The sequence below is a fragment of the Indicator indicator genome, chromosome 1 (assembly GCF_027791375.1).
Source record: "Indicator indicator isolate 239-I01 chromosome 1, UM_Iind_1.1, whole genome shotgun sequence".
NCBI classification, from domain to species: Eukaryota; Metazoa; Chordata; class Aves; order Piciformes; family Indicatoridae; genus Indicator; species Indicator indicator.
This window is the reverse complement of record NC_072010.1, coordinates 75,265,166-75,292,852: the sequence shown is the minus strand read 5'-3', so window position 1 is coordinate 75,292,852 and position 27,687 is coordinate 75,265,166. Positions and strand designations below refer to the sequence as shown.

Genomic DNA, 27,687 nt, shown 5'->3' with positions numbered 1-27,687 from the left:
TATATGAACCATGGACCAATACCCAGTGCCCATGGTAAGAAGCTCTCAGCTAATCAGTTCCTGTTCTGGAGCCTTTGAGTCTTTCAATTACTTCTAGTCAATCATTTGGACAAATTTACTATGGTTAAGAGGTTGCTAAGTGCTCAAATTAAAACGATAGCATTTTTAAACTTCTGTTGCATGTGCTTTCCATACTCACAACTACTGTGACAAAAATAGAAGGTAAATAAAACTGTCCATGCCTCATCAAAGATGTAATGGGAGTACCCTGACTACATTCATACCAAAGTATGTTATAATCTAAGGAGAGTAATTAGTGTCTGAATTTGAAGCTCTTAGCTCCAAATCTGTTCTTTTGAGTTAATTTTAAAAAAATCTTTTATAGTAGTAAGCATTATTGACTACTCACAGGCTATATTGTGGCAGAGTTTGCCTCACAGAAAAATCTGAGCCATTACAGTTGTAATTTCCTGCAACTGACAAGTCAGTGGAAAAATCCTGTAGTGTCTGAGATGTCACAGCCTGAGAATGACGCAATTGTCGAACAACTTACGTTGACAACTTATTCAAGTTGTACTGCATTGGGAAGAAAACACATGAAGGGAAGAGTTTTCATCATAGGAAACGATCGTGGTAGTTTCCACTGACTAATGATAGTACTCTAAATTTTCCTTTATAGCTAGTATTTGTTTACAGCTTAGGAGCTTCTGAAGTACTTGGTGATTTTCTAGAAGGGGAAGTGAAAGAAGCCATCCTGTTGTTTGAAAAACTCAGCTGAACATGAAATCACTATAGCCATGACTCCTGCTGTCCTGAAATGGGTGATGTGCTACTTGGTAGTCATCAAATAACCATGAAAACTCTACTAGGTAGCAAAATGGGAGTAAAAGTAATGGGCAGAGAAGTTAAAGTCCACAGTGAACTCATTTTTGTAGTGGGTATGCTTTGAGCACTGAGACAAACAGAAACTGGGACTATGCCCTACCCTGCCTAAATAGCACAACCAAGGCTTTATTTCTCTCATTTAGAAGATGGGTGTTCTTCATTAAGGCATGTTTGCTCATCATAATAAGCTGTGTGAATCTATTAAGTAGGAAGGCTTGACTTGAATTGATTTGCTTTGTTTAAACATGCTCTAGCTTTTGTTCATGTATATAGCTCATAAAAAAGAAACCTGTTTGAGTTTAGCCCAGTATCCCATGGTGATTACTTAGATGTACTGTCATAGCCAAGAGCTTTGAGTCTAGGATTTTGTTGGCAGCAGTGCAGCTGCAGTAATTACAATGATATGGAAAACTGAACCACAATTTGAAAACCAAAGGACTGCTGCAGCTCTTACAGTTCAGAGATTGCTGAGTAATGTCCATTCGATATATGTAGGTAAAATTCATGATGCTTTATTAAGTAATAAATGTGGACCAAATCTATTTCAGAAGCTGTTCTCTAGTTTAAGCATGTAAGTAGAAGGCTATTTGGCTGTTTTGTTTAACCAACCACTTAAGAGTCAAGTAGAAGTTTTAGTTAAATTAATTTGGCTAGTTAATAGTTACAAAAGCCTTTGAAGATATTTATTGCCATATAGTTGTTAGATTTTATTCATACAGGTTGAAGAGCAACATCCTTTTGTCTCACAAGCACCTTCTCTTATGAAAAATACTTCAACAACTTTTTTGACCTGTCAGCAGTAGTTTCTTTCTTGATTAGATCCTACAAAGGCAGATTTATTAGTTTAATTTTTAATGGCTCCTGCCAGAACAAGTCACTGGGTCCCCCTGATCTCCATGTGCTGTGAATTCTGATTCTTCATATTGATTAAAGCTATTGCACATAGTAATGATGAGGAACAATGTGAATTTTGCATGCAAGCTGTGGCCTTGACTCAGTCAATGGGGATAAGAAATAGTTTTTGACCCACATCTGGCTGGAACACAGTGTCCCTTTCTGAGGCTGAATTTAGATTTCTTAGTTGGGATTTCTTACAATGGAAAAGCAGTTCCTTTGCTTAATTAAAGGATTTTATTTGTAATATGTTATTTTCCCACTTTTGAAATAGTTGTTATTCATCTGGAGACCACTAGGTACTAGAAATACCAGCCTTTCATTGGAAAGTCTGCCTGTGAATATACCACGCTTGATGTCATTTCTGCAATTTATACTCTTACTAGAAGTACTTGTTTAATACTTGGTTTGAACAATGTTGACTTCGAGAGAACGATGACAGTTCAGGAGAAATAGACATAATTTGAAAGCTGAATCCTTTTGTGATCAATTCTAATGTATGAACAAAATAACTGTCATGCTGCCATGAGCTGTAATTTTATGAAACAAGCATTTGAAAGGCAAAACAAAGTCTGAGAATGCATCTTTTCTAAAATAAAAGGCATGAGTTGTGTGACAGGTATGATTTTCTAGAACACAGAACTCTATATCCAGTGTAATCGAAGAATCAAGAAAAGTGGCTTTGCTGAGTAATTTCTGGTAATTACCTCAAAGAGAAACAGATTCATGGAGGTGCATGCTATTTTGAGCAATCAGTAATTGCATTAGCTACACCTCACAGATCAACTGTGTCTTCTATTTAACAGCAGGTTCACCATCCTGTCTAACCAGGTTGTTTGGTAACCTTGAAGAGATGATTTTCTGCCTTTGAGAGAATGTGTGAAAGCTGTGGATATGATTTTTATGTGTTTGTGAAATCAATCCATTTTATTTCATGGCTGCCTTCCCAGCTCCTGGTTGCATTTGCTACTTAATTTTGCATCAAAGAGGCAAATAAATGTTCTAATCATATATAAAGAGAACTATTTTGGTTGCCATGTTTTGAATTCTTAACAACAGCTTGAAGTATTACAGCTATATCCTATGAGTTATATGCTATGAGCATATTGTGGCAAGTCTTGTGAATTAATTTCAGTAATGAGTATGAGGAAAATGCCACCAAAACTCTGCAGCACAGCTCTGATACTTTTCATAGCCATTTCCTTGTAGTTATCATCTAATGAAGATTCATCTTCCTAGAAACCAAGTTTCTCACTCTGTTTTGTAACAGCATGGTGTTTCCAAAACCTGTTGCAGTACAGCCTCCATTATCATCCATGCCTTTAGTGTCTTCAGGGCAAAGGAGGTTGTCAACCTCTTTGATGCCATCTGACGTAAGGAGCAAAGGGCCATTCGCAGCAGAAACAAAGACCCTTGGTAAGCTTGGCTCACGCAGCACCTAACAAGCCAGTGGGCAGCATGGGATACAATGATGCAGGGTGGCACAGTGAGCACAGGTGCCCAAACAGTCAGCAGGCATTTTCAGTATGGGCACAGAAACCACCCTAAGGAGAAAGCTTTCAATAAATAGTATCTGTAAACTCACTAGGCAAGGTGTGTGGAAGGAGGTATCATCCAGGCACTCCAAACTGAAATTTACTGCAGCTCTGTAAGACACCACCCCACAGCAGCTAATGCTGATTTTTTTGATATTTGAATCCCTGTCCTAGTATGATAGAAATCACTGTAGCCTTCTCTCTTTTTCAGTTACTTCACATCTTCTTTGTCCTTGATCCCATGCCAATGTTTGTTACTCAGAAAAGCTTAATAAAAATACGGTCAGCTGCTTCTGAGATGCATGATTGGTGTTGATACAAAGTGCTGGCTAGAAAATGATCTCTCCTGATTTTTTCGTTGGAAGAGGTTGTCTTCTGGTGGGAGAAGGAGGTGACTCTAGTTGGCAGAGCTATAGTTTGGGCTGGAAAACAAAGGAAAAAAATCTCACCCTCTAAATTACATACCTGTTAAATTGCTTGCTCTGCATTACAATTTCACTGTTAATACATAGGGATAGCCCATAGGCCCCACAAAAGTAAGTAGGCAAGTCAAGGACTTGCTGTAACTCTGTGTACTCCCATTAATCATAGAATTATAGAATTGTTAGGGTTGGAAGGGACCTCAGGGATCATCTAGTTTCAACCCCCCCTGACATGGGCAAGGACACCTCAAACTAGATCAGGTTGCTCATAGCCACATCCAGCCTGGCCATATCCCTCTTGTAATAGGGGCTCCAGGACTGGATGCAGTACTCCAGGTAGGGTCTCACCAGAGCTGAGTAGAGGTAGGGGAGGAGAATCACCTCCCTCGACCTGCTGGCCACACTTCTCCAGATGCAGCCCAGGATCTGGTTGGCTTTCTGGGCTGCAAGTGCACATTGACAGCTCATGTTGAGCTTCTTGTCCACCAGCACCCCCAAGTCCCTCTCCTCAGGGCTGCTTTCCAGACAGTCACTGCCCAGCCTGTATTTGTGCTTGGGATTGCCTCGACCCAGATGCAGGACCTTGCACTTGGTCTTGTGGAACCTCATGAGGTTGGCTTGTGCCCACCTCTCCAGCCTGTCAAGGTCCCTCTGGATGCCATCCCTTCCCTCCAGCGTGTCTGCTGCACCACACAGCTTGGTGTCATCAGCAAACTTGCTGAGGGTGCACTCAGTGCCACTGTCCATGTCACCAACAAAGATGTTGAACAAGACTGGTCCCAGGACTGATCCCTGAGGGACTCCACTTGTCACTGGCCTCCACTGGGACATGGAGCCATTGACAGCCATTCTTTGGGTGCGGCCATCAACCCAGTTCTTTATCAACTGTATGGTCCATCCATCAAACCCAGACTTTACCAGCTTGGAGACCAGGATGTCATGCGGGACAGTGTTGAAGGCTTTGCTCAAGTTCAGGTAAATGATGTCAGTGATCCAGGTAAATGATGTCAGTATAGTATGCATCAATTCCTTTTTTTCCTAAAAAATCCCATCCCAACCCTAAACTGAAACAGAATAAAAGAAAATGTGATCCTAAGGTAAAGGAAATTTAGAGTGCAGTGCAGGGCTGTGCAAAAACCAAGGAATGAGCAGCACATTAAAACATATCTGTAAATATACATACCTCTTTAACGACACTCTGAAAATCAGACTCTGTATAACAAAACATATGTACACACACAGAAGGTATTGGAAAAACTGGGGAAAGTGTAAAGGTGGATCAAGGAAATGACTGAACAACTGGAGAAAGTGCCTTAGAGGGAAACTTAGGTGTTACCCAAGTATTTGCCAAGTGTATTTGCTTATGCACAGCTCTACATCAAATTCCAGACCAGAGCCAGCTTGTATCCTGCTAGTTTATGCCCAAGGCAAAAAATCTGTGTTCAGTTTCTGTCGGACCGTGTAGATTTTTCCTGGACTAGCACAGCCTTTTCTCAGAAATTTTAAGAGAAAAACCGCCAAATTTACTAAAACTAAAGGGCTGTTAAGAGCAGGGGTGTGGGGGGTGGAGAGGAGTGATAAGGTATAAAAGAACCAATGAAACATCTTAGAGAGAACTGAAAACTAACTATCCTTAATACAACATTTCTAATTGTTATAAAGATGATCGTATCGTGTGTGGTCTTCTGAAGACTGGAACTAGATTTGAAAATTCAGGGTGAGGAGCTTACTTTCTGGCCCTCGGTTGAAGGCAAACAAGGTCAAATGAGAAATCAGCTTTAATAACAAGGGTGATAAAGCACAAAATAAAAATATATAGAATTAAAATTTTCAGAAGAGATTGATTTTTCATCTTGTCTAGGTTTAGATCAAAGTAAGCCTACCTTTCTGAAAGATTTGCTTCTGAAATACAAATTAATGAGGTCATTGAGTCATGGACAAAACTGTTAAGATGTGAATAAGAAAATAGGTAGAACAGGATAGCTAGATGGGTCAATGGGACCTTAGAAAAGAACAAAAGCTGGGGTAGATGAGCAGGTAAATCCATTTATTTTTTCAGCATCTTAGTAGAAGTAGGACAGGTGCAAAGAATGCAGTCTGTCATAGATAATTTTCATTATATCTGTATATCCACTTTCACTGGAAACAGTAACATCACTACCTACTACTCTTCAAGATACATCTGAGAAATGTAGAACTGGGTAACTAGCCAAAGCGCTGCACTTGAATGCCGTAGGGTTTGTGCTACAAGCTTCTCTTTAGGCAACCAAGTGGGACCTTTTTTTTTTTCAGATTTCATTGTTATTCTTCTTATCCTGCCCACATCCCAGGTGAAATATTTGTTCATTTCAGTAGGAATAGATCTGTGTCAGCCTTGTGTGTGTTAGAAAAGTGCTCCAGATGAATCAAAGTGGAAGACAGAAAGAATACCCAAATGCTAATACCCCACTGAGTTTCTAACTATTAATAAGCCAATTAGTTTGTGCTTTAATGACACCATAAGAAGGAGTAAAAACATTGTTTCCTTTTCATCATAAAATTTCCAGTGATGAATATGTTAAGAACTGTATTCAGACCATTGCATACAAGACTTGCAGTTAATGCATAATTAACTCTAATTTTAAAGCAACTTCTGCTTGTTTTCTGCATGCATTTCATTAAAATGCTTTCTAACACAGCAGAATGTTGCTAATGGAAAAGCAGAAAACCAAAATCACACAGAACCTACTTGCTGTTCATTTATTTAAACATGTCCTGCATTTTCAAATCAAAGCAATATACCAGAGTGAGAATATATTCACAAGTGACATCACTGGTGTCTAACAAATCCTGCTAAGACATCATAATTGGACTCATGAAGGTGTGAGTGGTGAGAGGCAAAGCAAGCCAGATGTAGTGGGTTAGAAGTTGCCTCTTTAGTGCTGCACTGGCTACTGTGAGATCCACCCCTCTTTGGCAGAACCTGGAGAGAAGGAATGTGTAGCAAGATGTGTGGGTGGACACTAGATGGATAAAGAACTGGGTTGATGGCCGCACCCAAAGAATGGCTGTCAATGGCTCCATGTCCCAGTGGAGGCCAGTGACAAGTGGAGTCCCTCAGGGATCAGTCCTGGGACCAGTCTTGTTCAACATCTTTGTCGGGGACGTGGACAGAGGCATTGAGCGCACCCTCAGCAAGTTTGCTGATGACACCAAGCTGTGTGGTGCAGCAGACACGCTGGAGGGAAGGGATGGCATCCAGAGGGACCTGGACAGGCTGGAGAGGTGGGCACAAGCCAACCTCATGAGGTTCAACAAGACCAAGTGCAGGGTCCTGCATCTGGGTCGAGGCAATCCCAAGCACAACTACAGGCTGGGCAGTGACTGTCTGGAAAGCAGCCCTGAGGAGAGGGACTTGGGGGTGCTGGTGGACAAGAAGCTCAACATGAGCTGTCAATGTGCACTTGCAGCCCAGAAAGCCAACCAGATCCTGGGCTGCATCTGGAGAAGTGTGGCCAGCAGGTCGAGGGAGGTGATTCTCCTCCCCTACCTCTACTCAGCTCTGGTGAGACCCCACCTGGAGTACTGCATCCAGTTCTGGAGCCTCTATTACAAGAGGGATAGGGACATGCTGAAATGTGTCCAGAGAAGGGCCACCAGGATGATCAGAGGGCTGGAGCACCTCTCCTATGAGGACAGACTGAAAGAGTTGGGGCTGTTCAGTCTGGAGAGGAGAAGGCTCCAAGGAGACCTTATTGTGGCCTTCCAGTATCTGAAGGGGGCCTACAAGAAAGCTGGGGAGGGACTTTTTAGGATATCAGGTAGTGATAGGACTAGGGGGAATGGAACAAAGCTGGAAGTGGGGAGATACAGACTGGAAGTGAGGAAGTTCTTCCCCATGAGAGTGGTGAGAGCCTGGAATGGGTTGTCCAGGGAGGTGGTTGAGGCCCCATCCCTAGAGGTGTTTAAGGCTAGGCTGGATGAGGCTCTGGCAGGCCTGATCTAGTGTGAGGTGTCCCTGCCCATGGCAGGGGGGTTGGAACTAGATGATCCTTGTGGTCCCTTCCAGCCCTGACTGATTCTATGATTCCATGATTCTATGTATGTAGGACAGAGGTAAGGATCATAGATTATCAGTCTGACTCCTTGGGTAATTGAAGGATACAAGCTGGCAAATGGTTGGTGCAGATGTAGCCATCAGTCATGGGCAGATGGATTTCAGTTGCCCACTGTGGGTAAAGTCAAGCAAGCTTGCAGAGGATCTGTGCAGGAAGTACTGGAACATAGATAAAACCCAAAGAAAGAAATCTATGTTGCACAGAAATCCAGACAAAACACCTGCCCCAACCCCCAACCCTCTTTGTATTTATCTGTTCTCATAATTTCTCCTGGCCACTGAACAATTTCTGAGACAAAGTTCAAGATTTTCCTGTCTAATTTATGTCCAATTAATTAAATTCCAATTAGTTGTTGCTGTTGCACCCCTTGCATGGCTATAACTTGCCATGTATTCTCTGTTTTTTTTTCTAGATATGTTTTGGTTTGATGTTGTGATATCAGTAACCTTTGCCTCCAAACAATGCCCTTCTGCTCTCTCCTTTTGCTTCCTATATTCCCCCAAAGTTGTAGCAAGGAAGAAGGGGTAGTATGCTAAAGAGTTGCTGTGGTATTTGATGTGACTTTTTCTATATGCCCTGTATGGAAGACAAAGAGCATTATTTAAATGTGAACTTTTCCAGTCCTGTCATACTTGATTTTTCCCTGGATTGGTATGATGAGACATAAAAGAATTTTAAGGGCAGATTTTCCATCGTGGCTTGGTAGAATGTCTCAATATTAAATTTTAATCATCTCATATGAAGCTCTGTGTGGTGCAATGAAATTCAGTAGAAGTATGCTGTGCTAATAAGCTGCAAACTGTCAATATTAAGGTGCTTTTTGTCTGTCTGGTATCAAAAGGCTTTCCTTATCCACAACATAAAATAAGTTTTCAGCTACAAACAAAAAGCTCATCTCTTAAGAAAAAACTAAGGAAAAGGAGGACATCAGGGGATTCAGTGTTATTAGGATGACTAAAGGTGACAAAGATAAGTCACTGCTGTAGCGACTTAGACTTTCATATATTTGTGAAAAAGATAAATGGTCCTAAGATTTATTTGGTGTTCTAAGCCCAAAAGAAATTAGGAAATATCAGTATCAGCTTATGTTGAATTCCATATAAAATATAGGAAACTGTCCTACTCTCCATGTTCAACAAAGGTGAATCCAAGCTGAAACAGATAAGGCTTTCTGAGGTAAACAGAGAGTGTACTTTAACCAAAAAAGGCCAAATGAACTTGGCTGGTTTTGTCCAAAAATAATTGAATGTGAGAGAGGATATCTTTGCTGTTTATATGTCAATGGGGCAAATAATAAAGCCAGTATATTTATAGTAAAAGGCAATAATAATAATAATAGATATAAAGTAGCCTTCAATAAGTTTAGCAAGAAACTAGAAAAAAATTCCCACCAGCTGGAAAAGTGAGATTATGGATCATGCTTCCCATAGGAGAAAAAAACTATTTCTAAAATAGAAACTGATAGATTTATGAAGGGATGTGACATGCTGCATGCAGATGTACCCATGATTTGTGACAGTCTGCTCACTCCATGCTTCCTAACTTCTGAATGATTGCTTGTATGTAACTTTACACAGTAAAATAAAAAAGACAGTCTTACAGCTCTTTTGCTTTCTCTTCCACAAAGCCAGACAAAACCGTATCGATTAGATAACAGATTTTATTGCTTATTATTGTAGTGATTTCTATAGCTCAATGAAGCCTGAAGCTCTCTTGTGTTAATAGAAAATAATTACAGAACTTGAAAAAAATAATTTACCACTAATTAAAGTAAGTCAACCATTAAATAAATTTAGAAAATTGTCATTGTATTTTCTCTCTTAAGAGTTCTTAATAATTATTTGTCACAGATCAATTTTTGCATTTCAGTAGATAAAGAATAATTACAAATGCATATAATTATTTTGCTGTATTTTACCCTTCTTGATAAACTCAGGCAATTTTGCTTACAAATTTTTTGGAACCTTGGGTTCAAGCAGCTCTCAAACACTCAAATAGCCTTGAATACTTTCCCCAGCTAATGCTACATTTTAATGGATTGAGGACAAAGACTGCTGGAATAAACATTACAAGCGGCCAGGAAACAGTTTATAGATTACAGAGGTGTCTTTTGCATGCTCTGATGACTTTTTAATGCTTTTTCTAAAATTCATAATGTTTTTTCCTGCTGCATCCTTTTCAAGTAGATTAGGTAATGTGGTATGAACTTTGAGTTACAAGTATTTCCGTTCCCCACTTGGTTGTGAATCTGTTAGTCTTACGTTTTGTTATCACCACAGACCAAGTATTCGTGTCTCTCAGGCCATTCCTGAATATATTGATGTGCTACCCACAGTGCCTTGCAGAAGTGCAAAACCATGAACAGAGTAACTGAAAATCATAGCATTTATCACACCAAATGTATCATTTGCCTACTTTGATGTTCTCGCACATGATAGCTCATCCTTTTACTCACCAAACTCTAGTTACAGTAAGGGCCTTCAAGATCTCCCCATCTGTAGAAAAAAAAAAAATAACACCTCTTTCTATGGGTCTTCTAATCCTGTGATGTTGTAGATATGTAAGCAATGTTGCATGACAGTCTGTCCTACTCACCTGCAGGCTTAGCTCAGAGTTTTTCATGACTAGTGGCTTCTACAGAATAGTTTCTTATAAGGCTCAGCAGCCTGTGTTGCTCCTTTGGAAGGAGCAAGGTCTGCTCAAAATGTGACAGTGGTATGTTTTGGTCAACTGAACAAAATTAGAGCTTTTCCTACTGTTTCTAGAAAAAGTGATATTCAGAAAAGTACACCTGAAAAATATTTCTCTTATTGATTTGTATCCTAATGAAATTAATTTTTGAAAGCCTATGCATGATCCAATGTAATTCTAAGGTTCCACTACGCGATGCATGGCGTTGGACTTGCATTTGATTTTTGAGTTACATTGGTAGAACTTTGTATTAAAACACTGGATTTTCATTACAAATGAAAGTTTCTTCTTCCATCTTGCTTATGCTTTTGCAGAGCACTTTAGCTTTCAAGATTTTTTACCCATGGTGCCTTACAGAATTAAGACCACTTGCATCTATCTCACTCATTTGTTTATTTATTTTTCAAAGAGTATCTTGAACATTCTTGAATCTCAAGTGTGACTGTTGTTAATAAGTGGCTTTATCACAAGCTGACCACAGTATAACAGAAGGAGTATTCAGATAAATTCAGAGAAGCCACAGATATGTTTTTTAAATTGTATATATAGCAGCTGCAAGTTTCTTTGTTATGTCAGTCATCATTTTTTTTCACTTCCACACTAATACCTTGGTCTTATTTCCCCACTTGTAATTAAGACAGAATCTTATAATTTAAAGTGATAAATGAAATGTTTTTGCCAGACACACATTCTTTTTGAGATGTGTATTTCCAGCTACTAGAAAGATTGCTCCCACTGTTTTTCAAGTATTAGGAACATTCTGTTTCTCCTCCTTTTGTTGAAAAGCTCCAGAAGGCAGAATTCAGTTGGGAGGTGGGATGTATACTTTCTGCCTTCCCTTATTATAAGCAAAATCAGATTTTAAAGAGGGGCTGAAAGAATATAAAAATGCAACTGCAGTAGAGGGAAGTAGAGAAATGACACAGAGCAGGAAAGATGTTGTCCTAGATTTCTGCTTCAGGCTAAGCTGTCCTTCCAGGTATTACACAAAATGCACCATGACCCTATTCCCAGGAAAAAAAATAAGCAGCACACCTAAGAGTGGATTCACCAAGCATAGTAGTCAGGAAACCAGGGGCAAAGGGAAGTAAAAACTGCTTTCACTATGGACAAACTAACCTTGTCACCTTGTCAGAGGAGTGTGTAAGGACTTCCTGCTGTGAGCATGTATTTTACTCAAAGTTTATTGATGAGACATAACATGTAATTTTTGAAACGTAATCAGTGGTCACTTGCAAATCTTGATTGTACACTCTTTGCCTTTTAGTGGTTGTTGCTCACTTCAACTAAGGCGAAAAAAATATTGGCTGGATATTGTAAGCCACAGTTGCCAGTGATAAAATAGGTGTCAGCATTGATAATTCTGGGGGCAGGGGGGAAATATTTTTTGAAAATGTTTGCCAATGTATTAGTTTCATACAGAGGGTATTTGAGGGAATTTTGAAAACAGTCCTGTGTTAAAGTTGTATAACACTGTAACTTCTGCTCATATTAAGAAAATACATCTTAAAAGAGCAGTGATCAAAAATTGGTTCATTAGAACTAAAAGGAATGTAAGAATTTATAATAATTAAATTCAGGCATCTTAAAGACTTTGATTTGTGTCAGAAATTTAAATCTCCTAAAAAGCATTGCCAAGCTGTAACAAGTCCTTTATTCTGCAAAAACAAAATGGTGTGGAAAGTGTGTATTGCCCTCCAGGAAAATTACATTCCAAGATGCCTTAAATTGTTCTCTGTTCAGTCTGGCTCAAGCATCCCTTTCTTTCTCATTGACTTAGCTGAGGCAACATTAAAGAGATGTCTTCAGAGAACAAGAATGCAGTCATTTCCAAAATAGGGACAAGAAGTACTTGTGATCGATTTACCTTTTTCTTCATCACTTTCAGAACGGTTTAACAGAGAATGAGTGTCAGTGAGCCCAAAGTCTTTCTGCTTTACGTCATTCTCAAAAGGGGTCCAGGATGGTTGGACCTACTTCAAACAGGAGCTCTTAAAGGCACAGGAACTGGCAGTTCCCACATGCCGTAAGACGTGCCGGCGGGGAAGACGACCGGCCTGGATGAGCAAGGAGCTCCTGAAGGATTTAAGGGAAAAAAAGAGGGTTTATCGCCTTTGGAAAGGGGGGGAGGCAACTAGTGATATGTTTAAGGATGTTGTTAGATCATGTAGAAGAAAAATTAGAGAGGCAAAAGCACAGTTAGAAATTAAACTGGCCGCTTCTGTGAAAGACAACAAAAAGCATTTTTATAAATATATTAATGCTAAAAAGAGGGGCAAGAGGAGCCTCCACTCTTTATTGGACGTGGAGGGTAACATTGTAACTAAGGATGAGGAGAAAGCTGAGATTCTAAATACCTTCTTTGCCTCCATTTTCAACAGTAAGGCAGGAGGACTTCAGGATAACTGGCCTCCTGAGCTGGTTGATGGGGTCAAGGAGCAGTGTTGTACTCCTGAAATCCATGTGGAATTAGTTCGAGACTTGTTGAGTCACTTGGATATTCACAAGTCCATGGGACCTGATGGCATTCATCCTAGGGTGCTGAAAGAGCTGGCAGATGAGCTGGCCAAGCCTCTGTCCATCATTTTCCACCAGTCCTGGCTCACTGGAGAGGTCCCAGAAGACTGGAAACTGGCCAATGTGACACCCATCCACAAGAAGGGACGCACAGAAGAACCTGGGAACTACAGGCCTGTCAGCCTGACCTCAGTGCCAGGGAAAATCATGGAGCAGATTGTCTTGGGGGCAATCACTGCATACCTGAAGGATAGCCAAGGAATCAGGCCCAGCCAACATGGATTTAGGAAGGGCAGGTCCTGCCTCACCAACCTGATCTCCTTCTATGATCAGGTGACCCGCCTGGTGGACGTGGGAAAGGCTGTGGATGTAGTCTACCTGGACTTCAGCAAGGCCTTTGACACTGTCCCCCACAGCAAACTCTTGGCCAAACTGGCAGCCTGTGGCTTGGACAGCAGCACTCTGTGCTGGCTTAGGAACTGGCTGGAGGGCCGAGCCCAGAGAGTGGTGGTGAATGGTGCCACATCCAGCTGGCAGCCTGTCACTAGTGGTGTCCCCCAGGGATCAGTGCTGGGCCCCATCCTGTTCAATATCTTTATTGATGATCTGGATGAGGGGATTGAGTCCATCATCAGTAAATTTGCAGATGACACCAAGCTGGGAGCAGGTGTTGATCTGTTAGAAGGTAGAAGGGCTCTGCAGAGGGACCTTGACAGGCTGGACAGATGGGCAGAGTCCAACATGATGGCATTCAACAAGTCCAAGTGTTGGGTGCTGCACTTTGGCCACAACAACCCCATGCAGAGCTACAGGCTGGGGTCAGAGTGGCTGGAGAGCAGCCAGGCAGAAAGGGACCTGGGGGTACTGGTTGACAGGCGCCTGAACATGAGCCAGCAGTGTGCCCAGGTAGCCAAGAGAGCCAATGGCATCCTGGCCTGCATCAGGCATAGTTTGGCCAGCAGGAGCAGGGAGGTCATTGTGCCCCTGTACAAGGCACTGGTTAGACCACACCTTGAGTACTGTGTCCAGTTCTGGGCCCCTCAGTTTAGGAAAGATGTTGAATTGCTGGAGCATGTCCAGAGAAGGGAACGAGGCTGGTGAGAGGCCTTGAGCACAAGCCCTATGAGGAGAGGCTGAGGGAGCTGGGAGTCTTTAGCCTGGAGAAGAGGAGGCTCAGGGGTGACCTCATTGCTGTCTACAACTACATGAAGGGAGGTTGTAGCCAGGAGGGGTTTGGTCTCTTCTCCCAGGCAACCAGCACCAGAACAAGAGGACAGAGTCTCAAGCTGCGCCAGGGGAGGTTTAGGCTGGAGGTGAGGAGAAAGTTCTTCACAGAGAGAGTGGTTGGCCATTGGAATGTGCTGCCCAGGGAGGTGGTGGAGTCGCCATCCCTGGAGGTGTTCAAGAGGGGATTGGACGTGGCACTTGGTGCCATGGTTTAGATAGGCATGAGGTGTAGGGTGACAGGTTGGACTCGATGATCCTTGAGGTCTCTTCCAACCTTCTTGATTCTATTCTATTCTATTCTATTCTATTCTATTCTATTCTATTCTATTCTATTCTATTCTATTCTATTCTATTCTATTCTATTCTATTCTATTCTATTCTATTCTATTCTATTCTATTCTATTCTATTCTATTCTATTCTATTCTCCTTAGGAAGGTAACTTAAAACAGAATCATGGAGTCTGAATGTTGTGGGAAGTCATCCATGTAGACTGTTTGGATGTTTATTATAGATAGCTGTGCCTATCAAAAAGGAGCAAATGCCACTCTATCACTGTGAAGTCCAGAAACTTTGAAGATATGTTAGACTGATAATCTAGATAGATTACTGGACTCTTTGAGTAGAGACAGATGAAACTCTGAGTGGGTAATATCATGTGAGACTCTGCTAAGGAAATACCAATAAACTTGCAGTTTGTAAATCTAAATATTCACCTAAGGAGACAGAGAAAAGAACAAAGAAATTCTCCAGTTGTATCATGAGTGACTCTCCATCCCCTTGGTTATCAGTTAAGAAAATTGCTATTGACAGGAAGACACAATTGTACCCACAGAGGTTTTCCAGTCTCAGGATAGTTAGCTCTATGGAGAACAAGTAGCATCCTTGTTTCTTGCTAACTTTCCTCAGCTAGTAGCTCATCAAGCTGTGCCATAGATTACTGAGAAACTACAGGTTTGCCTTAGGAATGAGTAACTGAAGAGTTGGGCCCTGTGTCATACAGAAGGCCAGAAAGATGAATTATAGTGGTGCTGATCTATGCAACACCCAGTGTGGGGTGAGGCTCCCTCTTCTTGAGGACCTCTGTGCTACAAATGTAGCTGTACCTCAGCCATCCCGTGTATTCTTTCCACCCTCCCGTCTGTAGGCTACATCCTTGCTGAGCTTTTCAGAAAGAGTTTGGAGTAATTTTTGCCTAAAATATTATCATCCTTCTCTAATGTGGGTCAGCTTGTATCATTTCCCGGCTCACTGGAGAGAGGATGTTGATTGCCAGCTCTTACATGCAGCAGGGCCTTGTGCCTCTGTTATGCCTTCAGCTTGCAGGGAGCTTCTGCCAGCAGCTGGGAACAGGATATATTTTTCTCAGGACAGCAGAAGGTGGTGATGGTTTACTTTCTTTCTTTGTGAAAGAAGATTTCTTCTGGAGAGCAGGGCAATTGGAAGGAGAGGATAAGGGAAGATGAAGGAAGTGAAGCTTGTGTGTATAAAGGATGACTGAATGGGATTAGTTCTTCCTTTGATGATTTTGGAGGCTGGGCAAAGGAAAATACGTAGTTTTCTACATCCGTTAAAGCTGTTGGGACAAGAAGTGTGCAGAAGTCAAGTACAGAGTGTAAGAATACCATGTTTCTGAGAGGCTTGTATTTGGATTCAGAAGGTATTTCTGATCCAAACATAATTTGTATATTAAAGCTGTTTCAGAGCCCAAGAGGCATCTGGACATTTGCCTCTTCTCATCCACTAGCTACCACCACCATTGCAGTGCAGATGACAGTGTGTCTGCCTTGGGGTGTAAGTTATAATAGGGAGTGAAGGTCTGCAGTGCCAGAAATTGAATTACCAACAGCCAAAGGTCTGAAGAAGTAGAAAAATTAAACAGAGCTAAATCACGGAGGACTGATGGCTGCTATCCAAGTAGTCTGAAAGAACTAAACAACAAAGCAGCCAAGCTGTTAACCAAAATACATAATTTACCCTTAAGTTAGTGCTCTACCTGCCCATTAAAAATATGTTGTTCCAGAGCTGTGTATACAGTTAATCAAATTTAGTTTGGCCCCAAAAACAGTGGTTGAGGAAATCTGTGTCACTTCTGTCAAATAACAGGGAGCAGCACATAGTGCCTGTGCCAGTGCAGCACACAGGGTCTGGGTGCTCGGTCTGAGCTGTGCTGCAGCGCTGCTCCTCACTTTCCCCTTGGCAGAGATGACACATTTCCCCAGGCAGGTGCCAGCTTGTCTGCATTGCCTTTGCTCAAATGAAGGAGGGGAGGCAGGACGGGGACCCACCTCCCTACCCAGCACAGGGGTAGGTTGTACAATGCATGCCATGGTGTTGGAGGCCAGATTCAGCTTTCTATATGTGCAAGTTGAGCTGAGCCCTAAACATAGACTCAAGGAGGTACTATGGTGGGTGAAAATCTCCTAAAAAGAGGCAGTGTGGGGTTTATATGATGCAGTGTGCTGCATCAAAATTTTGCATCACTGCTTTTTGATTTTGCAGTGCTGCTAATCTGGGGCTCTGCATCAATTCAAATGTATTCAAAAGGTAGCATTCAGATCCAGACATGCTGTTAAAAGTAATCTGCTAGAGTATGCTTCACTGCATAAAAGTTATTATCTGATTTTTTCCCAGTATGTGGAGGGGTTATCCTCCCCCAGAAAGGCTAGTTTGGCATTAAGCAGAAATCAAAAACCTTCATAAGCCCTCAGATCCAGTATCCTGATGATTGCAGTCTTACTCCCCTTCTTCATAATCTCAGGATCACAGCTATCATCATATTAGAAGTAGTACTCCATGATGAAGAGAATTCCTGGCTTTGTGATAAACCAAACACCAATAATACATCAGAAAATGTAACAAGAATAATTTGATACATTACATTGCCTAGAAAAGGCAGACCTTCCTACCTGTGTTTCTGCCTGCTAACCAGAGAGCAGATGTGCACAGACTCATACGATTCTTACGCGCTTAACAATGTTATACATCTCTTTTTGCCAATCCAGCAAGCTTGGCTGCCATCACTGTAGCACAGCTGACACATTGCTCTGTGCCTTACACCCCTTCTGCAGGCGCAAAATTCAGATCTGAAATAGTTTCTCAGCAACACTTTTTAAAAATAAGTTTAGCTGATGAAAGTATCTCAAGGAAGTTCAAAAACTGAATGGAAATGCAAAGTCTGTGTCTATCTGTGCAGGTAGTCCTTTCTCTAGAGCTGGTTTAAAGGGCAGGGCAAAGATTGTCATGCAAAAGCCAAAATTTTGAACAGGAGAAAGGCTTAAATATCCATTTTTTGTTCACCTGATATCTTCCATAAGTTATATCTTTAGAAAAAAAAAAAAATCGTTTTGGTGGTTTTATTTTATTTTCTCTCTCTCTTTTTTCTTTTTTTTTTTTTTCAATAAAGGGGGATTATCCAGTTAAAAGTATCCTTTCTTTTTTTTTCCCCCCCCTAAGTAATCCCCAAATGAGAATATACCCTTTCCAGCCAGACATAACCTTCTCAGAGATATTTTTTCTAATGAAAGGAAGAAACGTCTAATGGAAATGCTTGTTACCATGAGCTGACACTGGACAATACCCACGATGCACATTCCTAAGAGTAAGAATTACCTGGATGTCCAAAACCAGTTTTCATTCCAGAAGAATGAAAATATCAGTATCACTTAATATTGAAATGGCAGAGCCCTGTAGCTCCTTGCTTAGCATCTCTGGCTTATGTTGCCTGAAATTCCAGATCAGCATTAGCAGAGAACTGCTATGAAATATAATTACTTTAATGCCTCATCACTGAATAGGGACACTGCATTAGACTGATGATGTTGAAAGCTCTAGAGGACCAGCAAGACAGGTGAGATGAGAAGAATAGCAAAGAAACAAAACAGGACCTGGGGTGGGGAGCATAGATCTAAAGTTTCCTAAAGACGAATCCATCTCAAAGGAAAAGAAAAAAAAGCCTTTCTTATATGAATACATCCCTAAAAATAATCAGAAATACTTATTTGTATAGAAGTAAAAAGAGAAAGGAGGTGAAATACAATGTACAGGGCAGTCTGCAAATCAGCAATCAGGAGACTGATTCTATTCTTAGTATTTTATTCTTCTGCACATCTTTATCCTATCACTTTGCTAGCTAGTAAGATCTCTGCAGCAGATTAGTATCTGTGAGAGCTGTGTGATTTATAGAGCAGCAGCAAAACTGCCAGTTCTCACATGGGATGCATAGCTACACTGTTGTTATTTTAGAAATTATAATGTCTTGCAGTTTGCTTAAGCTTAGTCTCAGTTATGTGCATGTATGTACGTAGCAACACCAAACCCAACCACTACAATTATCTTTACCTTCTTTGGCTCTCAGGATGTCACATTTAGAGTGTGCGAACAATAACTCAGTTTTTCTGTTGAGAAGTCATAGTTATTTCAGAGGCATTCACAACATGAACGGAATTTAAACACTCCCTGCAAGACTCCTTATCTTTTTCCAGCATGAATTTTCTTTGTGTTACCCAGTTAGCTGCAAGCCTTTGGCAAGATTCTCCTGGAAGTTCTCACTCTTGGCTTTTTTTTGCCTAATCCTGAGTGTGGTGAATAACACTGAGTCATCTGCATGCATGCTTAGTTCTCCAATTTTTCTCTTGTTCTGTTTATTATTAATTGAAACTGAACACTGGGATTCAAATAATCTAATTTTTGAGGTTCACAATGCAGAGATTTAGATCTGAGTCAGTGTCCCCAAGCTCTTTTTGCAGTCTGTGGAGAAAACAGTTGTAGCACATGATTCATCTCATCCTAAACTAGTTCTGTGGAATGGGTCAGATGAATCATATCTTAGAAGCCCTCTACAGACCTAAGCTTGCTTAAGCATGAGAGAAGCAGCTTAATGTCAGATCTGGAGAAAAGTAAAAAGTCAACCTATGCATCCTGATTATTGGAGGAGTGGAAAAGAATGGCAGCACTAGTGCCTGAGGTTATTTATGTTCCTTTACTATAACCTCAGCTAACATCCCAGGTATTGACTGCCATGAGACAGGAGAAGTAGTTGCACCGTCAGATCGTTGTGAGTGAAGAGGAGCAGAAATGTGAGAGAGGAGCAGCAACTGCAACAGGTGATCAGAAGCGGGGCTAGAGCTGTACCACTGGAGGAAGGGGCAGCCCTTGCCTTTTGCATCTCCTTCACCCCAGCCGCCTTCTTCTGCTGCTTCACCTCTGCCAGTTCTGCTGCCTCTGCTGCCACAAGGGAGGACTGACTCACTGATCCATGTGAAGACCATCTCCAAAAAAAAAAAAAAAATGAAAAAGAGAAAAAACCAATTGATGAAAGCTAAATCTGAGAGCTGCTTGAGCTTGCTTCACAGGTGCTAAGACTGACATGGGGGGAAATGAAGGAAAATTCTGGGGAAAAGGAAGGTAGTTTTTGCAGAAGTATGTGTTATGGATAGTTCTCATGTCTAGAGCAAAAAGTGCTGTATTTTGGTCAACTGAAAGTTATTCTTGCCTGGAGTTTGGAAATATAATTCCCTTCTTTAGTTTGTTTCCTTTGACTATAGAAGGGTTTTGTCCTTGAAGTAACACAAAGCAGACACTAGCAGTCTCTCTGTGTTACCTCAGAGGGCGTGGAGCAGAGCATTTGCTGAGGTGTTTTCATGGTAGTACCAAAGCTTATTAAAAACATACTTCTTCACACTGAAGGTTTTTATTTTTGTGTTTTTGAAATGGTAAGCAGCTATACTCAGAAAATGCACGTTCTTTTCAGGAAATGTAGCCAATGAGAGAGTTGTTTTCCTATTATGTAATGATTCCATGGTATTAAAACTCTGGCTGTGTATTGAAAGTTGTTTTCGTGTATGAAATATCTAGACAGTGCACTGACAAACAATCCTATTAGAAGGGATTTTTTTTTCAGATCTCCAAATATGTCTGATACTGGCTTATGGAAAGAAACTCCCTCACAGCTGACTAGAACATGCTGTTTGCATTTGAGTTTTGACTGAAACCTGTGATACTTGTCATAAATTAGCACAGGTCTTGACCTATTTTTAAGAATCAGTAATAGAAGGTAAAATTTAGCAGACTGAGGGTTACAAGCCAGTTGAGATCTCTTGACAAGTACATCCATGAGAAGACAGGCCTGCACCAAAGACATCTGAATGTTGCAGCTCAGTTCTTGGACACTGTGGGAACTGGTGTGCCATCAGCACTAATCTATTTCGGTCCAAAAGCAGGCTAATTGGTTTTGGAGGTTCATTACTGTAGCAACTAAAAACGTCTGTTCTACAGATATTATGGCTCCGTGAGTGTCTGCAATTAAGGTAGTCCTGTTTTAGCAACCCCCAGATTTTCTGAACAGCTGCCTCTTCACTGAAGCTCATGTTGATTTTCTCTCCAAAATGAATACATTTGGAATGTGAGGGCTTCTTTTGGTATTTTATTTTATAAGGTGAAGACTTTCACATTATAAAATTAAAAAATAGGGTTCTGAGGGAAACAAGAGAAACTGAATTAGGTAGGGTTTGGATAGGTTGAAGAAGATGTTTTGAATAGATAAATTACATTTGCTTGTGAACAGTGAGCTGTTCATATAGAAAAGAAATTCTGCAAGTCAAGAGAGGAACAGCCCAAGAGTGCTGAGTCACGTTTTAGTCAGGGTAGATGTATAAAACAGTCCAAAGGAGAAGGCTGCCAGCAAAACATCGCCGGGCTTCTTTTGTGTCCTCTCTGGTACACTTTCGTATTCGTGTATGTCTCCTTGATTATCAAATTATACAAATTATTTGATACCTTAACTTTTAAGCCATGCAAGCTAAGATGTGTTGAGAATGTACAAGTTCAGAGTTGAATAACTGGAAACAAATTATAGCTCCACATACTTTGCAGAACAATACCAGTTTAAATCAGTGGAGGACTCAGCATTATTTCTGGTAAGACTCATGCTCCTGGCTTTCTCTGAAGTACATTTTCATTTTGCTATCTTGTAAAAGCCTTCCTGACTTTTATCTTCTTTAGTAGCTTGACTCTATATTACTTCCAAAATGCTCTTTGAGTTTCATTCTCAATGGAAAGTGTCAATATGAGGACACTTTAATGTGTGTCACATATGCACCATATATTTTGAGGCTTTAAATGAAATATAATTCCCAGTGTAGTGCTAAGGCACTGTAAAGAGTAAATGTCACCCAAGAAGTAAAAGAAACATATCTACAATTCACAAAATGTAGCAATGAAATTTGATATAGAAATCTGTTCACCAGAGAGCAAGAGGAAAGTACATTTAAAAGTATATAGAATCATAGAATAGTTTGGATTGGAAGAATCTTTAAAGGTCATCTAGGCTAACCCCTCCTGCAGTGAGGGTAATAATAGGAATGAAAGTATTCTAAACCATCTTCTCTTCTATCCATAAATCATGAATCTTCAGATTCTCACTGTGAGCTCTTCTGTGACCATAAGGCAGAGTTATTTTACCTGACCCTCTGCTCTTGTTTCTTGTCCCTGTAGAGGGAAGGAAAAATACTTAGCTGTGAACGGGGTGAAGGCTGTCTCAAAAACAGATATAAGAAGCATTTCTAGTGCAAAAAATTTCTTATTTTTAATTTCCCCCCCCCCCCCCCCCCCCGCATATATCAGGCACAGAGTAAAACTGATGAGGCCGCGTAATTGTCCTACAATTTCTCTATGGGTCTCTAAATGGTCCTTTGAAGAGCCCAAACCATGTCTCCTTTCAACTTGTGTGAGGGTACACCCGTAGACAGATGCTCATAAACAGTTGTTCAGTGGGGTAAAAGCCAAAGCATTACAATAACAACAAGGGAGAATGTCAGTGGACTTTGTTTCTCTGCAGTCAGAAACCTGGGTGATGAGCAACTGAACTCATGAGGAGGAAAAGGGAGATGGCATCTAATTTCCATCAAGCATATGAGGAAATTTTGTATGTGTTTATTATTTTATTCACTATTCTAACCAAAACAAAGCTCCCCCCCTGTTAATAATCTGGAGTCAGTAATCTTCTCACAGGAAGATGAGATACCTTTCTCATCTTGAGAGCTGGCTATGTATCCCACTGCTCTTGTTCTGCTGCCACCATCTCCTAAGGTTACTCTTCTGACAAGGGGATGGCAGCTTATTTCTTTTCAAGCCCCATCCCTGCTGAACAGAAAAATGTCAGATGTTATACAGCAAAGCACTATCTGCAGGTTTGGAAAACCCAGAGCATGCTGTGTCTGTAGGAATTGTGCTAAAATGGTAACATCCTATCTGGTGGTGCAATTAGCCATCACACATGGGCATTTCTCTTGCTTTACATGGACTACCTCCTTTTTATGCTGCTGTTGCATCCAGGTGCTCAAGCAACACGATCTGTGAAGCTGTTCAGGGAGCTCTCCCATGACGAGCTGATATTTTGGCAGATTTGGGAGCTGCTGGTGCTGATAGAACGAATACACTGTTCTTACCCTGTAATTTTGCTTGTTTTGGTTACACAAGAGCTGCTTGGGTATTTGTTGAATTTAACAAGTTATAGGATCACTGGACTAGGCCAGACACTTCTTTTGTGGAAGTTGCAGGTAACTAAGCCAGGCTCCTCAGTTTTTGAGAGCAAATTTCCTTTTATTTCTCTACCACATTTGAGGAGCATCCAGAAACACATCGTACTGACTCTTCTGCAGCTGAAAAAATGCTGCACCAGGCAGATACATGTTTGAAAGAAAGCAATCAGGCAAAGAAGCAATTGTAGCATGATCATTTACATAGCTATTCATATGTGGATTGACATAAGTAACTCTAGCTGTCTTTGGAGAAATAATGCTCCTTTTATATTTTATTAGCTAATAATTTGCTGATGACTGAGTTGTCAAAGTACAATAATAATAAAATATTTTAAACAGGGAATATTTCAGTCAATGTCTGATGTATTCACTTGCTTTCCTTAGAAAAAATATTTAGATAAGAACAAAGGACACATCCAGTAGAATAAAGTAAAGCTGTTATATCTGTTATTGTAGAAGTACCTAAAAGCAAGTAGTATGGAAGGAGATGTAAAATGTGGCAGAATTAGAAATGAAAATATTTCAGTAGCAGCAAGTACAGATATTCTGTATGTAGATTCTACTCTCCCTCTCCAAAAGCAAAATGACCACTATTGTCAGTTATCAGGTACTTGAATAATTTGAAGTCTTGTGGCAGACAAACAAAAAATATAAGAAGTAACGCATCTAAGTATTAATTTTGGCATGTTTCAATTTGCTTGCTGGTATTTCAGATCTTCTTTTTGCTCATACCCACCCTATCCAGAAAAACTTTTGTCCTTGTTTTTTCTAAAAAGTGGTTCAAGTCACTTCAAGGTTGGTCATTTGCTCACATTATTGAACACTAGTCTTCATTAATTGAGACATTTTTTAATTTGGCATGCTTAATATATTTGTGCATGCTTCAAAATATTCTAGAAATGAAACTGTGTCCTTAGGTTCTAACTGTGCAATTCTTCAGTACATTGATAAAAAAAATGAATACTCAGACCATGGCACAATGAAGAAACTCAGCATCTGTTCAGGGTCCTGCCACCAAGTCAGGACAATTCCTGGATTGCCATGTTTTGGCATTCTTTCTTGAGTGGAATGGCATCTTGGTTGTTACAGGACTTGTGCCAGGGAAAACTCCTCTGTGGCAAGGAGCTGTCATGCACAAATAAGCACAAACAAGAACTCTGGCAAGTCCTTTACAAATACTGATTATGATGATTTGCTTCCCAAGTAAGCAAGTAATGATAGCCTTGGCCTAGTATGCCATTAGTCTGGGCACTATGGAATCATAATGTAGGACAGCATTTGCTCTGCAAAACTACAAAATTAAGGCAGGGGAGGTTGAAAGATGTAGATAAAAGTTAATTCCCAGGAAAGATGAGATCGCACTGGTTGGGCTGAAAAGTGCTCACCTTGGCACACCGGTTATCTAACCATTATTGTTACTGTCAATGCAGAAAATGACAATTTCATGGGCAGATCAGAGGAGAGATTAGTGAATGTTCTCAGGGGCTTGTTTTTTCTGCACATATAGCGGCATTAGTAGAATTCAGGAGCATCAACAATGTTGCCATAGTCCGTATGGGTCATGAAGAAGTGGTTGGACCCTGCACTATGCCATAAAATACTGCAGCTAATGAAAAGTCCAATATCTTCTGTAACAAGATATATTGTAATAGAAGGGATTTCTCCATTGGCAGTGTGACTGACTGACTGCCTCCTAAGAAGCTGATCATGCTTTTCCTAATCTCGTTCCTTGATTGGCTGCCTGCAGAAGTAGTGCAACAACAGAGTCAGCATAAAGCTTTGCCCAGGTCTTTACTCCATTTGTTGCTGCACTAGTTACTAGTAAGTTGGTACAACCAGGCTTTGTGTATGTGAGAGATTATAGTGCTGTTCATTTGGGTTTATACAGCTTCACACAAGAGGAATGGCCTGAACAACTCTCTTCTTTCACAGGAATTAATAACTTTTGCATTTTCTTCCCACCGATGCAGTTCATCAGTGAAATTAAACAAAACTGCAAACCTTCTAAAGGTCTATGTGGAGCTCAAGAAATTGTCCAGGGTTATTCATGGGTCAGTGTTGTCAAAATGGTGTGACTTTAGAGAAATTTTGAAAAACATTGTTTATACTATACCCAAACTGAACTCTAAGCATTCTTAAAAATAATTAAAAAAAATTTTAAAAAAAGTGGAAAAGGCCACTGAGTAATTTATATAAATTCACTAAGACAATTTCAGAGGACTCATGGTGTCTAGGTTCAAAATATATAAGGATTATTAAATCCTCAAATTGCAAAACTGCAGGGAACTGAAAGAACTGTTCTCCTGTAAATTATTTTAATAACAGCTGTGATCGTCTTTTGTTATTTATCTTGCTGTTGTGCCTGCAGGCCTTCTTTTTATTGTACAGACATACTATAAAGAGGCATTATAGCTCGCAGCCTTGGTTGTGACAGGATGACAGTTTGGTGAACATCACTGATGGACTGGGGAAAAGAGTAAGAAGAAAGGCCTCTTATTGCAGCCTGTGTTGGAGACTGTTTACAAAATAGTTTAATATTTCTGTCAGAAAGGCTTTCTATAGTGTGTGTGAAGAATTGTTTAGCTTTAGTTTTCCCTTCTTTTACAGGCTGTTTCTTTCATAAAGGTAGATGGGGGAAGCCATGTGCAAGGAAGGAGGTAGCTGTTCCTGCTTCTGGGGCACTGGGGAGCAGTTGTTGGGCTACAAGGTGAAAGGATGGAGTGGAGCAAGAAAAACTCAAGAGAGAAGTCCCAGTTCTCAGCTGTGGTAGCCAAATCCATTCTTAAGACCACATACCTGTGCAGAGATTGTTACATCCTGGGAAATGTGGGACTTTGTTGAAACCAAACGGGACAGTAAGGACTCTCCCTGCAAGAACAGAGTGAGCAAGGGGAACACTCTTTGTACAGCCTTCACATTTCTTTCTGCTGGACTTAGTGACTGGAGGCTGCTCAGTTCTGTCTGGCTTTCTTAACTTGAAACACCTTTTTGTCTTTCTTGGAAAATGCACTTTATGGAAGACATTCAGGCACGTCCACCCCAGAGCCCTTGTGTACTGGGTCTGGCTGGAGTGGAGTTACATAGAACCACAGCTGACAACATCTAGCTGACTTGGACTCCCACCATGGCATATAGCAAACTGGAGGAGATAATAGCATCTGTACCAGAGACTCATCTTATCCTGCTTGAAACATACCTAGTGCTGAACCAGCCCAAAAGCCTGGCATGCAATACGTATACTTTTTAAAAGCCTAAACCATGTGGATGAGGTCACAGTTACCTTTCTTCTTCCCCTTCACAGAAGTTCTAAAGAACTTGGATTGTTTGTGTGGGGCTAGCTGCTGTTGTTGTGAGGGTGCACCACTTGTTTTCACTTCATAACCCTTGTTGTGGTTGTCATGCAAGGCAAGACAACCAATGAAACAGTGCTGTGAAAGTCAGGGGGTGAAAGCTGACCAAATGCAAGAGGAAGAGAATTTTCAGATCTGATGAGTTTAATGTTATTTGGGGATTTAAGTGTCCTTTGAAAAAAATAATTAATCTTTTAATGTTCTAGTGAAGGTCAATGGATGACTAATAGTTTGGACAAAGGATGCTTCTGTTAGAGACATGTTTTCTTGGAAATTAAAACATATCGGTGTTAAATATGGTTTGAGACACTGACACCTTGCTCATTGACCAGTATCACTGGCATAGGCAGAATGCTGAACCATTGCCCCCCACCATTCTGCCCCTTGCCTGAGGTCAGAAACATAGGTGGGATGCTCAGTGTCTGTGTGAAGTATGATCCTCCCAAATCACAGTGCCATTGCTGGAGCCAAGGAGTGGTGTGACTCTTACCAACATTCAGAAGGCATTTTTGTAACTGTTGCTGCTGGGTGACCTGGACACCAAGTGTCTCTGGAAGTCCACTGGAGCCACAGCATCATTTGTGATATCATGCTTGCTATAGATAACTGGAGGTAACTTGGTTGACTTGCTGTATAGGCAGATTGTTTCAAATCTTTTCTACTACCTCAATAATGCTTTATTTCATGACATGTCGTTAGATTCCATCACTGTTTGAATCACAGACACTCAGCAGATAACTCAGAATGTTGTAGTGTGATGGATTGAAATTTCCCTCCCACATGAACACCACCAGACTAGCTCTGTTTGGATGCAAATAACATAGGGCAATGTATCAGAAACACAGGGGAACGTTGTTGAGCCTGATGTGGCTGCTTCTTCACCCTTTGATTTCCAGCTGCAGTGCTTTGATCAGCCAGTGCTGAGGAACTGTAGCCCCTCTTCTTAAATGGTAGCAGTTTAAAACACAGTGGGACTGGGACATATTTGCTCTGTTTAATACACTTCACCTCCTGGCAGCAGCATTCCTCAGGTTTACTCAGTGAAGAATCAATATTTTAAAAATAGAAAGGAAGGAAGGAAAGAAGGGAAAAGAAGGAACCTTCTGAGACTAGCTTCACCCATAATTTTGAAAAACCTAGTTTATTTTTAAAATCTTTACTTTCCTGATGACATTATCACAGGAGTCCTTGTTGATGACTTTGTTTGTTTTTTTATATGATTGTAACTGACTTAATACTGGTTTTGTTCATCTCTTCTTCTCTCCCAGTGGAGTTTTCATACTGTGATTTGACTTCCATGAAGTCTATACGGCAATTTGTGCAGCGGTTTAGAGCAAAGAATTGTCCACTCCATGTCCTGGTGAATAATGGTGAGTATTGGGTTTTTTCAGCAAATATCTGTGAGGGAAGATGTGACAAATGGGGCTCTCATCTATCATTTCGCATTTCAAATCGATTATCTCAACCATACAGCAGGTTGCAATATGGCTGCATTAACAAGAATGTCTTTCTAGGTTAAATTGCAGTTTTT

At 40.7% G+C, this 27,687-nt stretch overlaps 1 protein-coding gene across 1 annotated transcript in view; it reads left to right on the top strand.

Moving 5' to 3' along the window:
• Positions 1–27,687, top strand: part of DHRSX (dehydrogenase/reductase X-linked) — a 174,152-nt gene that overhangs the window by 80,154 nt on the left and 66,311 nt on the right. Inside the window, exon 5 of the mRNA XM_054383057.1 lies at positions 27,425–27,526. Coding sequence (XP_054239032.1) covers positions 27,425–27,526 — 102 coding nt within the window. The remainder of the gene's footprint in view (positions 1–27,424; positions 27,527–27,687) is intronic.